The sequence below is a fragment of the Mobula birostris genome, chromosome 16 (genome assembly GCF_030028105.1).
Source record: "Mobula birostris isolate sMobBir1 chromosome 16, sMobBir1.hap1, whole genome shotgun sequence".
NCBI classification, from domain to species: domain Eukaryota; kingdom Metazoa; phylum Chordata; class Chondrichthyes; order Myliobatiformes; family Myliobatidae; genus Mobula; species Mobula birostris.
In genome coordinates, this window is record NC_092385.1 from 73458735 (window position 1) to 73474047 (window position 15313).

Here is a 15313-nt window from a genome sequence, read left to right on the forward strand (position 1 = left end):
AAACCAGCAGAGTGAAATGGATCACTCAGTTGGAGTCTGGATTACTAGAACTAAGAAAGTTTTATTAAAGAAACAAGCAACACAGTAATCGAAAGGATAATAAATGCAACAGTTCAGCAATGATAACCACACATGTGCACAGAATTAAGATGACAGCATCAGTCAAGCTCTATCGTTGTCTAGGGATAAATGACCAATTTCAAAGTGACACAAAGTTCAGTCCAATTTGGTAGTTCAGTTCGCAGTAATCGTTGCCATGGCGATGGACAACGTGGGGGGGGGAGAGAGAGGGAGAGAGAGAACGGGAACGACTGATCATTTAGACACGGCTTCCACTCACAGACCGGCGATATGGCTCACAAGCAGCTTTTGGGCAGGTCCTTGGTGATGTCACCTGAGGTCACCGACTGTGACCCCTCCTCCAGAAGCGGTCGATCCTCTGCAGTGAACTTGGCACCCAAGCAAGGGCGGACACACACCGGGTTCCCGCTGATTGTACCTTTCCATCCTGTGTGTTGTCCGGTACTTCCCACCGACTCGTGAGAGGCGCACTGCTTCCAGGGTCTTGTTACCTCGGGTGTCGTGTGTGTCCTGCCTTAGCGAGCCTGTCCCTTTTTATCTCCCTGCTGGGGTATCGCCTGTCCATCACTTCAAACAGTTCAGGGTTCAAAGGGGGAGCCGCTCCAGACAGCTCTCTCGCCCGTCCCTTCATTACACATCTTCAGATTGCCTGTCCATCACTTCAAACAGTTCAGGGTTCAAAGGGGGAGCCGCTCCAGACAGCTCTCTCGCCCGTCCCTTCATTACACATCTTCAGATCGCCTGTCCATCACTTCAAACAGTTCAGGGTTCAAAGGGGGAGCCGATCTTGGCAATACCCAGACTCGTGGCTCCTTCATTAACATCTCCACATGCTGCTTCATTGTTCCTTATCTCTCCTTCCCCCTGAGGACAGGTGGCAGACCAACTGCTGATGCCACTGATGCTAACCCAGGCCAGCAAACATCTTAATTTTATGTGTATTCTCGTCACACCTGCATTCAGGTTCACCTTGCTCGTTGCAACAAAAGGTGCATCTACTGAATTCTGACTTGAAGGAGGTGATTGTTCATGCAATCAATTATTTTGTGCTTTATATTTGTAATTAATCTAGATCTCTTTGTAGAGATCTGTTTTCACTTTGACACAGAAGAGTCTTTTTCTGTTGATCAGTGTCAAAAAAATCCAAATTAAATCCACTGTGATTGAGAGTGGGTGAGATTCAAACAAGAGAACATGAATTGAGAGTTAAAGGGCAGAAGTTCAGGGGTAACTTGAGGGGGAACTTCTTTACTCAGAGAGTGGTAGCTGTGTGGAACGAGCTTCCAGCAGAAGTGGTTGAGGCAGGTTCGGTGTTGTCGTTTAAAGTTAAATTGGACAGCTATATGGACAGGAAAGGAATGGAGGGTTATGGACTGAGTGCAGGTCAGTGGGACTAGGTGAGAGTAAGAGTTTGGCATGGACTAGAAGAGCCGAGATGGCCTGTTTCCGTGCTGTAATTGTTATATGGTTAAATGGTTATATGATTTAATGTTGTAAAACAATAAAACTTGAAAACTTCCAAGGAGGGTGAATACTTTTTATAGGCAGTGTATGTCCATAGTAGCATGGTGTCAACTGTAAGGAGTCTGTACATTCTCATGGAATGCATGGACTTTACCCAGGTGCTTCAGTTTACTCCCACAGCCCAAAGATACACTGGGTAGGTTAATTAGTCATTGTAAACTATCCTGTGATCAAGTTATGGTTAACTGGAGTTGTCAGAGGTTACTGGAGAGGCATGGCTCAAAGGGCCACTGTATCACTTGCTTAAATAAGTAAAGTTATTGACATTTTCTAAGCTCTCCTCATAAGCCTTTATTGCTGGGAGTCAGTCTGGTAGAGTATCTATAATTTGCAGGTGCAGATCTAAGTTCCATCATCTAGCCTGGTTCAGTGGACGTGTTAATGATGTGGGATGCATTACCATTTGGGCCACTGCACAGGACTGGAAAAAGCTGCAGAAAAAATTGAGAACCCAGCCAGCTCCATCACAGGCACTACCCTCCCGAGCATCAAGGATATTTTCAAAAGGCAATGCCTCAAAAAGGCAGCATCCATCATTAAGAAGCCCCATCACCCAGAAAATGCCCTTTTCTCATTTCTACCATCAAGGAGATGGTACAGGAGCCTGAAGATACACACTCAACAATATGCCAGTGATATTAAATCTTATTCTGATTGTGGCCAGAGTATACACAAAAGAAAGCACTGCTGGTATTCTGTTGTTATTCTGGTGTATAACCTTAGTTTAGGTGTATAATTGAACAGTTACCCATTAGTCCTGAAGAGTATTCCACTTCTGCAGCAAATTTGTTGAAGCTGAGATGCAATAATGTGACAACAAATAGTGGAAAGCTCATTGAGGCAATGATGCAGTCCCTTTTGACAGCAGCTGTCAGTGAGATCGGTTCTGTTGTAGACCTGTTGAATAGTCTAGTTTAGAAGCCATTTGGAAGTCAAATGTGATAAGGTTTTTCACACTTTCTCCTGATTGATAGTCAAAGGTTTTAGTAAGGTCAAAACAGGCAAAATATATCATACTATGGATGCTTGCTGTTTTTCTTGTTAGTTTTTAGAGATAAAAATCAAATCCACAATGTTCTTAGATGGTCAGAAACCACACACAAATTGAATAGCTCTTCACTGGCCGAAAGTCAATGAGGAGGACCCTGAAATGACTTTTCATGTGACACACAACAAAGAAACCTCTTTGTAGTAACCACAAAACACACTCAAGAAACTTCCACCCAACAAATGCACTTGGGACCTGGAATTTCAGGACTTTTTTGGACAATCCCAATCACAACAGGCCTGGAGAGTGCTCCACTACCATAACTCAAAAACTGAGAAGCTGTGGATCAACTTATCCTATGATCCTTCAGCTCACCCTAACACGCAGAGTTGCGGAGGACTGCTATAGATTAGAACATAGAACATTACAACACAGTACAGGCCCTTCGGCCTACAATATTGTGCCAACCTTTTTACCTACTCTACAATCAATCTAAGCCTTCTCTCCTACATAGTCGTCCATTTTTCTTTCATCCTCTAAGAGTTTGTTAAATGCATCATCTTCTACCACCAGCCTTGGCAAGGGATTCTAAGCACTCACCACTCTGTTTCAAAAAAAAAATCTGTGCATTAAATTCACTGTGTACAACACCATAGCGGACCTAATTTAAATTAACCATCACAACTACACTGAGGGGAAATACTCATCAACAGCATACTAGAAACCAGATAACCAATATTAACGTTCTTTAATAACATTGGCCTTGCACTTAGTGCAGACTTACTGAGTGATGCAGAGTAACAGTATTGCCGCAAAGTATATCCGTAATTAAGTAATCAGATCCAACAGTAAAAAGCATAGGAGAAGCCTGTTTTAACCAATCTTTCAAGGAAGACTTTTTGTTCAGGTTTATGCCATAAACAACCACACCCATATAGTTACCAATAATTTACACCAAAAAGATTTTGCATAATGTCAGTTATGTTTCTTGTCATGCTTTATATACTTACTTCTTGGAGCTGGACTGTACACCTTCTGCAGCACATGAATAGTTACCGATTCCATCTCCAAAATGAACAGCAATTGAGGTGTCACAATCATCAATGGTTAAGATTGCTACTTTCTGTTCCGAGGGGCCTTGTGCAACTCCTAATGACCCAATTTTTGGCTGCAAGAAGATACACAAGATAATTATATACAACACAAACAGTGGACTGCAAATTTAAAAAAAACAGCCAGAATAGCAAGATGTAGTATGATATAAATGCATAGAGCAAATACTTTTAGATATCTCATTAAAAACTAATTAGCCTCATATAATAACATGCAAAGTGCAGAAATGTTTTTGTTTTGTACTGCTCATCTCGGATGCATTTCCCACAAATTGACAATCATTATTTTCTTTCCTATATTTCTTGATTTTTTTTAAAAACTGATTTTGACTTTTTTATTCCAAAATTCCATAAACGTGAATGTTGGATTTCAAGGCAACCACATACCATAAGTCCTATTCTATTCATACTCACCCAGCCCCCTTTAAAGAAAAAGAAACTGCAGGCATCCAACCACTTTACTTCTTAGTCTCATGTACTCCTATTTATCAATCTCCTACATGGAAACAGAATTGAATTCAGAGGTCCTTACTCACATTTACCATATGTTCAGATTTATGGAAGTTAAATTATTTGATGGATTCCCTAATCATCCACAAATTCTCTTATGGAACTTTAGAAGTTAATTTCAGTACTTGAGAAAGATGAGCTGATTGCATCCAGATGGGACGCCAGTGCCTGAAAACATTACCTTAGCAATGCTGCTGCAGCCTACTTGTTAATAAACCTCCTACACAAGGAAGGAACTGGAAATATTGCCCCAGGGTGCAATCATTAGGCCAGTGCATGATTTGTATTGCCGGTAATGTTATGTTGAGAATGTCTTCAACCTTCCTTACAAACTTCCCTTAACAAATCTACATACAAAAACCATCTGAGAGGTTATCAACAACACTATTAAGAATTGTATAAGAAAATAGACTGCAGAAGAACAATGAAGTTACTTTCCTTCCATCTATTCAAATGTAATCATTGGCATCTACAGTGAAATACCTTCAAATTATAAACCAGAAGATGCAGAATGTACAGAAAGCACAATGAAGACGTGAATAAAAATGGTAAAAAGGAAATTAATCATCAATTGAAACTCAATTGATGGTCAAGAACTCAGTTTTCAGGATCTCACAAAGGATGTCCAAATCTTAAAACAGGATGGAGAGGACTTAATGGAATGTAGGATAGATGAGAGATTTTATTTATGTGGACAAAATGTTCAAAGGTATATTTATTATTAAAGTATGTATGCAGTATACAACTCTGAGATTGGTCTTCTTCAGAAAGCCACAAAACAAAACCATGGAGCCTGTTCAAAGAAAAACATCAACTCCCCTCTCCCCAACACACCAAAAAAAAATGAATCCTGAAAACGGTAACAGGATTATCAAACCCCACCCCACGCAAAAATAACAAATCTTGTACAGCAACAAGAACATCAAACCCTAACCCCCTGCCCTGCACAAAAAACTAGTAAATCATGCTAGCGGCAACAAGAAAGAACGGGCAAAACCACAGAATATAAAACATAAAACTGAATTTGAATAGTCCAATTTGAACTACAGTCCACAGTCCAATCCATAAATTGCAGAACATCAGTAAATCCTCCAACAGCATCGAGGGAGAGGGAGGGGGGGTGGAGACAGAGAGAGGGAGGGAGGGAGGGAGGGAGGGGGAGAGAGAGAGAGAGAGAGAGAGACACACACACACACACACACACACACACACACACACCACTCGAACGCAGAGGCCTGCTCTCAGGAGCAGCAAGTGAAATATCCTCACAGAGACACCATCTCTGGCAGCAGCAAGCAAGACGCAGATAGTTGGCTCTGAACACTTGCTCATCTTCCACATTTGCCTTACTGCTTCAATCTTCCTTGACGCTTTACTCAGCTAGAAATGGAGTCAATTATGGGTTCACGCCCCTCTCTAAGCTTCTTCGCCTTGAAGTCACTCATCTCCTGGAATTTTCTCAGAGGCAGCAAACCGCTATATCACTCAAGCGATCTTCAAATTGTAAATTGCAGGCTCAAACAGTTCCAGAAACACATTTAAAATAAAAAGATGTAGAAAAAGTGAAATAGACAGTTTTATGGACTACTTGAAGATGTCACATGAGGAAGCGTTGTTCACTGGCACCATCTTGACTGCAGAAACTCAGGTTAATCCCTCTCTCAGACATACAAGGGAAGAAGCCATTCAATATCATGAAAGGTTTCAATAAGTTATGAAACTATCCCCATGATTGGTGGTTCAGTAACCAGAGATAAGAAAGTTAAGATGCATTGGATTCCAGTTGATTAGGGCACGGTTAATCAGAGCAGCTGCTTATTTGGAACAAATCTTAAAAAAAACAAAGAAAAACTAATCGAGAAAATAGCTGGGTTTCCCTATGTCTGTATTTACTAAGGAAACTGGCATGAAGTCTATGGAATTAGGGGAAACAAGTAGTGAGATCATGGAAACTGTACAGATCGAAAAGGAGGAGGTCCTTGCTGTCTTGTGGAAAATTAAAGTGGATAAATCCCCGGGACCTGACAGGGTGTTCCCTCGGACCTTGAAGGAGACTAGTGTTGAAATTGCAGGGGCCCTGGCAGAAATATTTAAGATGTCGCAGGTGAGGTGCCGGAGGATTGGAGAGTGGCTCATGTTGTTCCGTTGTTTAAAAAAGGATCGAAAAGTAATCCGGGAAATTATAGGCCGGTAAGTTTAACGTCGGTAGTAGGTAAGTTATTGGAGGGAATACTAAGAGACAGAATCTACAAGCAGTTGGATGGACAGGGACTTATTAGGGAGAGTCAACATGGCTTTGTGCGTGATAGGTCATGTTTGACCAATCTATTGGAGTTTCTCGAGGAGGTTACCAGGAAAGTGGATGAAGGGAAGGCAGAGGATATTGTCTACATGGACTTCAGTAAGGCCTTTGACAAGGTCCCGCATGGGAGGTTAGTTAGGAAAATTCAGTCGCTAGGTATACATGGAGAGGTGGTAAATTGGATCAGACATTGGCTCAATGGAAGAAGCCAAAGAGTGGTAGTAGAGAATTGCTTCTCCGAGTGGAGGCCTGTGACTAGTGATATGTCACAGAGATCAGTACTGGGTCCATTGTTATCGGTCATCTATATCAATGATCTGGATGATAATATGGCAAATTGGATCAGCAAATTTACTGATGATACAAAGATTGGAGGTGTAGTAGACAGCGAGGAAGGTTTTCAGAGCCTGCAGAGGCACTTGGACCAGCTGGAAAAATGGGCTGAAAAATGGCAGATGGAGTTTAATGCAGACAAGTGTGAGGTATTGCATGTTGGAAAGACAAACCAAGGTAGAACATACAGGGTTAATGGTAAAGGCACTGAGGAGTGCAGTGGAACAGAGGGATCTGGGAATACAGATATAAAATTCCTTAAAAGTGGTGTCACAGGTAGATAGGGTCGTAAAAGGAGCTTTTGGTACATTGGCCTTTATTAATCAAAGTATTGAGTATAAGAGCTGGAATGTTATGATGAGGTTGTATAAGGCATTGGTGAGGCTGAATCTGGAGTATTGTGTTCAGTTTTGGTCACCAAATTACAGGAAGGATATAAATAAGGTTGAAAGAGTGCAGAGAAGGTTTACAAGGATGTTGCCGGGACTTGAGAAACTCAGTTACAGAGAAAGGTTGAATAGGTTAGGACTTTATTCCCTGGAGCGTAGAAGAATGAGGGGAGATTTGATAGAGGTATATAAAATTATGATGGGTATAGATAGAGTGAATGCAAGCAGGCTTTTTCCACTGAGGCAAGGGGAGAAAAAAACCAGAGGACATGGGTTAAGGGTGAGGGGGGAAAAGTTTAAAGGGAACATTAAGGGGGGCTTCTTCACACAGAGAGTGGTGGGAGTATGGAATGAGCTGCCAGACGAGGTGGTAAATGTGGGTTCTTTTTTAACATTTAAGAATAAATTGGACAGATACGTGGATGGGAGGTGTATGGAGGGATATGGTCCGTGTGCAGGTCAGTGGGACTAGGCAGAAAATGGTTCGGCACAGCCAAGAAGGGCCAAAAGGCCTGTTTCTGTGCTGTAGTTTCTATGGTTCTATGGTTTATTGGGGACACTGCGCTGCTTAACTCGGACAGGAGACTATCGCTGAAGTTTACAACTAGCATCCATTGTGTGCACTTGTGTGGCCATTAGACCATGTTTAGCAGGAACAGTTTTTAAATAGCGTCAGCTACATGTGTGTGTTCAAAAAGCAGTGATTTTTTGTTTAGTTAGAGCTTTATTGTAATTGCTGAGGACAATGACAATGCAGTGCTACTCCTTTCAGTGCAAAACTGCGTACTAGCAATTCAATTACTAAAAACACAACAATGTCCGCCAGAGAAAGCAGGATCTCCCAGTGGCCACACATTTTAATTCCACGTCCCATTCCCATTCTGATATGTCTATCCACGGCCTCCTCTACTGTAAAGGTGAAGCCACACTCAGGTTGGAGGAACAACACCTTATATTCCGTCTGTGTAGCCTCCAACCTGATAGCATGAACATTGACTTCTCTAACTTCCGCTAATGCCCCACCTCCCCCTCGTACCTCATCTGTTATTTATTTATTTACACACATTCTTTTTCTCTCTCTCCTTTTTCTCCCTCTGTCCCTCTCACTATACCCCTTGCCCATCCTCTGGGTTTCTCCCCCTCCCCCTTTTCCTTCTCCCGAGGCCTCCAATCCCATGATCCTCTCATATCCCTTTTGCCAATCACCTGTCCAGCTCTTGGCTCTATCCCTCCCCCTTCTGTCTTCTCCTATCATTTTGTATCTCCCCCTCCCCCTCCAACTTTCAAATCTCTTACTAGCTCTTCTTTTAGTTAGTCCTGACGAAGGGTTTCGGCCCGAAACGTCGACTGTACCTCTTCCTAGAGATGCTGCCTGGCCTGCTGCGTTCACCAGCAGCTTTGATGTGTGTTGATTAAATTTAAAAATAATGTCTGAATTATTTAAAATAACATCTAAGTTACAAGTAAATGAAAAACAAAAATCTTCAAAATTAAAATAAACAGTGGTTGCCACATTCAAGTATTGCACAAGCCCATGTTATAAAATTCAATAATTAAATATAAAGTCGCATCAAGAATTATGCCCCTGTATTGCACTTAGAGATTGTTCATGGTGCCTATGGACGATGGGTGGGTGGAGGGGGGTATTGTTCAGTCACACGACAGTCCTGGGGGGAAAGCTGTTTTTTTTGTTTGGATGTCCATGCAGAGATGCTTTGGTATCTCCTGCCAGATGGTGGGAGATTGAACAGGTGATTACTGGGGCAAATGAATCCATTACGATATTGAGAGCCCACTGTGGACATCATGAATTGTGCATGGTTTCCATATCTGGTAGTTGTGTCCCAAAGGTGTTCTGTGAGAAATAAGCAGTAAGACAATTCTGAACTATTTTGCTCACTGTAGTTTCCAGCATTCAGGCTTGGAGATGTCAGAAATAGCCAGGACTGAAGTTAAAATGATTTCACTACTTCAACAAGTCAGAAACTACAAAAAATTTCAAGATATTGACAATATCTTGAATGTTACAATGAAAATGAAGATCTGGAGGATGCAATCATCAGAAGGATTGTATGAAGGCAGTCCATGATCTGTACAAGGAGTCTACACTGATTTTTTTTCATTTACAGTCAATCAAATGAACACAACAGTGTACAGTGGATGAATTCTTCCATTGATAACATTTAGGAGCTAATAGACAGTTTTATAGTACTATAGTAGTATTGGTAGCATTATAATTTGTTCTGTATTTCATTTAACTACTTGTTACTCAGTTAAAAAGTAGTTTGTCCTTTTTATACCTTTTTAACTCTTTTCATGTAACTTTAGCTAATTGGGGCAGTTGCTTAATTGGGACAAAATGTACTGGTCCTGATGTGTCTCAAATAATCTGAATCCACTGTATTTATACAAAGAATAAGAGGCATATAAAAGCAGATTCTGCTGAATCTTTCAAAAGGGAATTAGATATAGTCCTGGAGAAATCTGTCAAGCAATAGGTTGGAGTATGGCATTTACTTTATTAAAGAGACATTCTAGACTGCATTATTTTATAATTCACTAAAAACAGACAACATTGGTTAGCCTCTGAGAGAAAAGGCAGCAGTTTCAACTGTTGTAATAAAGGGTTGCACCTAAAACATTAACAAGTTTGTACTGCCACAGCTGAAGTTCAATACCAACGCATTTTGTTTTATTTCAGTCCATTGACTCAATATTTTCTTGCTACTCTTTTGATTTGCCATTGTCTAATAATTTTTGTCCCTCTGAAGAGAAGGACAACACTCGTGGAACAGTATAACACAGGGACAGCCCCTTCAGTCCACAATATTGTGCCAAACCAAATAATCATCAAATAGCCAACTAAACTAATCTTTTATGCCTACATAATTGTCCATATCATTTCATTTTCCTCACATTCATGTGCCTATTTAAATGTCTCTTAAAAGTCCCTAATGCATGGAGCTGCCTCTACCACCACCCTAGGCAATGCATTCCAGGCACTCTCCTCAAGGGAATGATTTTGTATATTAATCCTTTCACTCAAGAATTCATTTTATTTTATTTTTTTATTTATTTAGGGATACAGCGTGGAATATGTCCTTCTAGCTGCCTAGCAACCCAGGCAACCCCGACTTCAACCTAATCTATTCATGGGACAAATTAAACCAACCAATTAACATACCTGTTAAGGCATTGGACAGTGCGAGAAAACCATTACTGAACGCCGAACTCCAAGGCCCCAAGCTGTTAATAGAGTAGTGCTAACTGCTATGCTACCATGCACTCTAATTTAATGTAAGTAATCAATCATTCTGTCCAATCACCCTGTTATGAGGGTGATGTTCACTCCTGCAATAGGGTGAGACAGTAGAGCAATGGTCAGTGTTCACAGCAAGCAGAGGTTGTGAGTGCTGTCTGTATTGAGTTTCCAATGTTTTTTTCTCTTGGATCAAGGGTGAGTTGCTTCTACTCCAGTTTTGTGGGTTCTAAAGTGGCTGCTGAGGCAAATGTGGGAACTGCAGATTCTTCCATAGATGCAGAATGGGGTGTCAGATGGGGCAGGTGGGTAGCTACCTCTTAAGCTGATGCTCATCTTCCTGATTGCGCAGGGATCCCGTGTGTTCCCATTACACATCTTTAAGAGTCTCCACACCATCCAAAAGGATTCTTCTCCACTTTGAGCAGCCTTGGGCCAGAGATTCCCACCAGCTGATGGGAATGTTGCACTTCATCAAGGAAGTTTCAACACATCCTTGAACCTTTTTCCCTATTTGTCTGGCAACCTTGTAATTGGTTTTTGAATGGAGTGTCTGATTACTCTAGCTGCAACAGAGGGAGTGCAACAACAGTTTATCAGAGTGATTTCTGACGACAGTTTTATGAGGAGAGATTAAACAGATTGGGCCTATACACCTTGAGTTTAGAAGAATGTGAAGTGATCTGACTGAAACTTAAAGTTTTCCAGGATTTAACATCAGGATCCCCTTGGCTAGATTACCTAGAACTGGGACTTGGCCGGGGGGGGGTGGGGGGGGGGGTGAGGGGGGAGGTTGCTGATATCACAATTTCAAAAAAAAACAGGTTGCCCTTTCAGGACTGAGATGAAAAGAATTTCAAAGATTTGCTCCGCCAAAGCGTAGCAAAGCTTTGAAATTTTCCATCCAACTGGAAGCTCAGTCACAAACAAGAGAAAATCTGCAGATGCTTGAGATTCGAGCGACACACACAAAATGCTGGAGGAGCTCAGCAGGCCAGGCAGCATCCATGGAAAAAAAGTTTGCTCTGAAACGTTGACTGTACTTTTTTCCTCCAGTACCTTGTGTGTGTGTCTTGTGTAGGGTTAACTGTAATGTTAACTGTTAAGGCTAACAATATAGCTTCTTTGTAGCGTTATATTGAAACGGCTTCTCCGTAATGTTAACTGATGAGGTAATGGTTCTCTGTAGCTGCGATGTTTGGGTTATAACTACAGATAACGGGGGATCTAACCAATGAAGGACCTGTTATGCTGTCTTGTATGGTGGGAACCGGGAGCGTTTGCGGTCTTTTCGGGGAGGCGAGTGAAGAGGAAGGACAAATGCGGGAGCGTTCAACGGTCCCAGGATGGCGGATACCAGAATTCGACGGTTTGGAGGTTGTCAGAGGTTTGGAGATCGTTTATAGACGAACGAGGGAAGCATGAGCTCCAAACAAATTATTTTGTGCATAGAATTGATAAATTTATTGAGTGGTACCTTTTATTTTGTTTGTTTCTACTAACCACATCACAACATAAGGGTTATAAAGTGTAATCATTTAATTGCATATTGTGTACTGTCTGCTGTTTTACGTTGTGGGTTTGTACCGGGGTATATTGCACGACATCTACGCAAACGTGACACAGTTGGGCAGACAGACGACAGCTTCCCCTAGACGAACGTGAGTTGATAAGGCCGAGTGTTACATTTGTGGGGGCTCGTCCAGCGATTGGATTCTGTGGATGTTTTGTGATTGCCCTGTTTAAAGTAGTGTTGTTATGGCTGAAGGTTTGCCTGTGAGCAATGTGTGCCTGTTGAGTGGGGTAGAGGCTCATACCCCAGATGAAGTGTTACTTCGAGGTTTGAGTATGGTTAAAGCTGTTGGCAAAGTTGAAATCGTATCGCGAAAATTTGATTTTGAGACGAGAACAGACCTAGTGTTAGTGCAGACAAGCATGGACGTACGAGGGGTGGAGTTGCCAGAGCACATTGGTGTCCCAGGGGAGGCAGGACCATGGCATCTGAAAACTGTCAGGGAGGGAGGGGCCGCAGCTCAATGAGCTGAGTTGCCAGTGGATGAGGGCGGAGATCTTAGGGAACGAATTCTCTCCTTACTGAGGGATGAGGGGAAAGAATGGTCAGATTTGGAAAACTTGGTTAGTTTCCATCCTCCAGCGAAAGACAAGAGTTCCAAGTTGGCATCTGCCACTACCTCCCTGGCGAGAAAGGCAGAGGGGCCCCGCCAGAAGATAAGAGGTTTCTCTGGGACAACACCCACCCCCGAAGGTGCAGAGGATGATGAGACATGGGTAGAGCAAACGTCGCAGTTGTTAAGTGAATGGCAGTGCTCGGAGGATGAAAAACGACAGAGACTGGTTGAAAGTTTGCGGGGAGTGGCAGCTGAGGTAGTTCGAGGCGTGAAGGTTAACCAGCCCTCGGCCACCCTTGATGAATATCTGGAGGCCTTGGAAAGTGCTTTTGGGTTGACTGGGAGCTCCTGGGAGCGCCTAGGGGAGTTTCAAAATATGCGTCAGGAGAAGAGTGAGAAGCTCGCCACGTACCTTTTCCAGCTAGAGAGATGGCTTAACGGGCTGTGGCGCCGGGGGGGTGTCATTCGGGCGGCTGAGGTGGATCAGTTAAGGATGACCAGGTAACTAGAGGCGCCCAGGCTTAGGACAGGATTGCTTGGAGTCTCCGGCAGTCCTATAAAACATGCCCCCCTCCCTCATTCGTTTAGCTGATCAGAGAGGTGCGGGGGGATGAGAACGCGTTGGGGCTGGGGGAGGACTCTGTCAGCAGGGTGCAATCCTCAGTTGTAGCCCCTTGCAGTGAAGTGATCGGAACCAGCTCCACCCCGGAATTGATAAAGGAGGTGGTGGCAGAGCTGAGAACTGAGAGGTCACAGGGGTTCAGAGTGGGTGTGGACCCTTCGTATGATAGGACTGGTAGGGAGGGCCCCCCTCAGGGGACAGACAGTGCAGAGGGCTGCGAATGGCAGGGGGTCTGCGAGAAGAGGGGCAGCCGGTAGCGTGTGCTGTAACTGTGGGGAAGAGGGCTGAGGGCCACTTCCAGCGGGAATGTGAGTGGCAGGGAGTGTGCTATAACTGTGGGGAAGATGGCCACTTCCGGCGGAAATAGGAGCGGCAGGAGGCCCCTCGGAGGACGAGTCCCCAGGCATCCAAGCAGGGAGAGAGGTCGGGAAACTTAGAGGAGACCCAGTGAGGGAACAGCCTGGTGTCTCTGGGGGAAAACGTTCCCAGCCATGTACCAAGGAACCCTGAAAGCAAAAAACCCGATTCTGGAAGGATTAGTGAGACCCCGCTCCAGCGTGTCGCTATGGACAGAGGGAATCTATGCTAAAGCAATACTTGACACTGGGTCACAGGTCACGTTACTATACCGCTCATTTTACAACCAGTATTTAAAGCATTTACCCTTGACCCCATTCAGAGCGCTGGAGATTTGGGGCATCAGTGCTGGTGATTGAGTCGGAAGAGTTAGGAGAGGGGGTATGGAGGCCTCAGAGAATTAGGAACAGCCCCCCCCCCGATAGGTTGACCTATGTAGCGCCTGGGGAACAGGGTGTGGTCTCCACTGTTTTGGGGAGCTATGTCACTGCTTTCTGCACTTGGATTGGGCTCTGTGTTTTGCAGGAAGGGTTGGCAAATTATCTGAACGTCATGAGGGCATGACTAAATTCGGTGGGGGGAGAATGTAGGATTCTCAGTAATATTAACTGCAATGTTAACTGTTAAGACTAACAAAATGGCTTCTCTGTAGTGTTATAATGAAATGGCTTCTCTGTAATGTTAACTGATGAGGTAATGGTTTTCTGTAGCTGCGATGTTTGGGTTATAACTACAGATAACGGGGGATCTAACCAATGAAGGACCTGTTATGCTATCTTGTATGGTGGGAACCAGGAGAGTCCGCGGTCTTTTCGGGGAGGCAAGTGAAGAGGAAGGACGAGTGCGGGAGCGTTCAGCAGTCCCAGGACGGCAAATACCAGAATGCGATGGTTCGGAGGTTGTCGGAGGTTGGGAAGTCGTTTATGGACAAACGAGGGAAGCGTGAGCTCCAACGAATTATTTTGTGCACAGAACTGATAAATTTATTGAGTGGCACCTTTTACTTTATTTGTTTCTACTAACCACATCACAAAATAAGAGTTATAAAGTGTAATCATTTAATTGCATATTGTGTACTGTCTGCTGTTTTACGTTGTTGGTTTGTACTGGGGTACATTATACAGCATCTACGCAAATGTGAGACACAGTTGGGCGGACAGACGACAGTTTCCCCCAGACGAACGTGAGTTGTTAAGGCAGAGTGTTACACTTGGAAGCACAGTCTCTAGATATAAGGTCAACTATTTTATTTGTATACTGAGGCAAATCAAGAAATATAAAAAAATTATTATGAAAATTCGTATACGTCACCAAATATTACCTTGAGATTCATTTTCTTGCAGGCCTTTACAGTAGAACAAAGAAATATGCACAATGGAATCAATAAAAATAACTGCACACAAACAACGTACAAAAAGCAAACTGCAAATACAAAATAAAACAAATAAATAAATAAGTAATACCAAGAACATGCGACGTACAGTCCTTGAAAGTGAGTCCATAGGTTGCGGAATCAGTTCAGTGGTGAGGTGAGTGAAGTTATCTAGCCTAGTTCAGGAACCTGATGGTGGAAGAGTAATTACTGTTCCTGAACGTAATGGTGTGAGACCCAAGGCTCATGTAACTCCTTCTCAATAGCTACTTTCTCGTGGAATATGCAATGAGTCCAGGAAAGCAGCACTTAAGTGAAAGATAAGCCATGATCTT

The 15313-nt window shown here is 43.1% G+C and overlaps 1 protein-coding gene across 1 annotated transcript in view; it reads right to left on the reverse strand.

Moving 5' to 3' along the window:
* The window catches only part of celsr3 (cadherin, EGF LAG seven-pass G-type receptor 3), a 359789-nt gene that overhangs the window by 215884 nt on the left and 128592 nt on the right, over positions 1-15313 (reverse strand). Inside the window, exon 6 of the mRNA XM_072280082.1 lies at positions 3604-3761. Within this exon, the coding sequence (XP_072136183.1) occupies positions 3604-3761 (158 nt within the window). The remainder of the gene's footprint in view (positions 1-3603; positions 3762-15313) is intronic.